This window comes from Pygoscelis adeliae, unplaced genomic scaffold (genome assembly GCF_000699105.1).
Source record: "Pygoscelis adeliae isolate BGI_AS28 unplaced genomic scaffold, ASM69910v1 Scaffold86, whole genome shotgun sequence".
Classification (NCBI taxonomy): Eukaryota; Metazoa; Chordata; class Aves; order Sphenisciformes; family Spheniscidae; genus Pygoscelis; species Pygoscelis adeliae.
The window spans coordinates 138,380-140,287 of record NW_008824930.1 but is presented as its reverse complement, the minus strand read 5'-3'; the positions used below and the strand labels follow the sequence as shown (position 1 = coordinate 140,287).

The following is a 1,908-nucleotide window of genomic DNA, read 5'->3' as shown; positions in this document are numbered from 1 at the left end:
AGCTGACGGCCTTTGTCTCCCGCCAGTCACTTTGCTCCCGGAAAGGTTGCAGCCAGAATACATAGTGGCAAAGTGGCTCATAGAAGGATGTTACCTCTGCTTCATAGTATCTTGCTGTACTAAAAGGCCTTGGTTCATCTATTGTCCTTGATTTTCTTGTAAACCTATTTCAGAGGCTTAATCTTAGCCCTGCGTTGTTCCAGCCCCTGCTGTGGTCTGCGCTAATGCATCCGTCAGACAGTTTTCAAGACCCTGAAGAGGGTTTCTGCCCTTCTCCAGAGCCCAAGTACTGTGGGTATGTCTCTCTGGGTCCCAGACAGTGACCTAGACACTACAAGCTGAGCACTCGGTCTCCACATGGCAGCCTTATTGCATGTCTCTGCTGCCCAGCGTGGGTGAGCTGTAATGTTACCTGGACATTGGGATGACCAGACTTCCTAGCACCAGCTGCCTCCTAACCGATGTGCTGTATCACAGGACTTCTCCCAGAGCTCTAGAAAGGAAAACAGTCATCCCAGTGGTTTGTTTCTCAGGCATTTCCCCAAATCCATAAAGGCCAGGAAAAAAAAAAAAAGAAGAGACAATATTTTTTTGATTGTTTCATGATCCCAGGAACTGGTATTTTTAGGGGAAAAGAAACCCCTAAGATCATTTTGACTCATTCAAAATGGTGGTGTTTAATAGAGCAAAACATCCTTTCTGATCTTGATTTTTTAACTATTAATTTAATTTATAAGTTAAAAAAATCAAAATGTTGTTTAATCTTTACTCTGAAAAAAAAAATCTGCTTGGATACTTTGTCGAACTTGACTTTTGTAATTTTGAAGAAACAGTATTTTCCAGTGGAGATGGTTAGAACAATTTTGCACAGCTGTTCTTATTAGCCTTCTGATAAAATGTGCTAATGTTAGTGAGCGTACTCAAGTACAGCATAGATGAAATTGCAAGGGCAGCTGGGAAGTCTTCAACTGTAAGTATTCTGTATCGCATGAAGTCAAAGATCCTCAGGCAAACGTAGCTAGAAACAGCAAATCTCTCAGAGGGCTAAAATCCCAGCTGAGTCTCAAATTCACTGTGCGGGAGAAAAAGGGCTGTAATCTGCTAAAGAAAGCAGATGTACAAGAGTCATTCTGGCAGCTACATCTGTCATGCTGCCTCCCCCCCATCCCCCTGCCTTGTTAAACCCACTCTTCCTTCTACTCATACGTGCTTTTCTCATAGATGACAAAAATAGGCAAGCACAAATGTCAATCATGTGAAATTTATTCCTTAGGACAGGCATTCTTTCCTCATCTGACGTTACAGTCTTATTGAGTCCTGATGCTCCCTCAGTCTCTAGGGGAAGGCTCTCATAATTTTGGCCAGGTAGTGGGTAGGACTCTCTGGGGTACGCTGCAGCCATACAGCCGCCTTCCACACCGACCCCCGTGCTGCACGTGCACAGCAGCAGTGCTGGGGAGAAGCACGCATCCTGGCCCCGCACCGCGTAGCATGCTCCTTATGGATCCCCTCACGTAGCACGAGGCTGCTGGAGGGGCTGCTGTCTTGCGCCACGTTCCTCGTGTTGCAAGACAGAAACAGGCATCAGGGGCCCGATGGCGTTGAGGCTGACGTTCCTCCTGCCCCGCCGCTAACAGGCATGTGCTTTCGGGGGCCGGCTCCCGCTCTGAAGCGCCTAGGTTGGCACGAGCTGCGCTCAGAAAAGAAACTGTCCCTTGCTAAAGCTGGTGAGCCGTTCAGTCCTGGGTCTAGTGAAGAAAAAGCAGGCTGCCCTCAGCGTTTGTTTTGCTCCTTTACGGCAAAAAGCCCAAAAAAGAGCAGGAAGGTACCAGTGCCCTCACGAATAAACCGCTGCTGCCAGACTCCGCTGCCCCAGAGAGACCGCAAGGCGTGGGGCACACCCCACAG

General features: G+C 48.0%; 1 protein-coding gene across 1 annotated transcript in view; it reads left to right on the top strand.

Moving 5' to 3' along the window:
• Window positions 1-224: 224 nt before the first annotated feature.
• Window positions 225-1,908, top strand: part of SNRNP48 (small nuclear ribonucleoprotein 48kDa (U11/U12)) — an 11,353-nt gene continuing 9,669 nt past the window's right edge. The window contains 1 exon segment of the mRNA XM_009324997.1: window positions 225-295. Within this exon segment, the coding sequence (XP_009323272.1) occupies window positions 225-295 (71 nt within the window).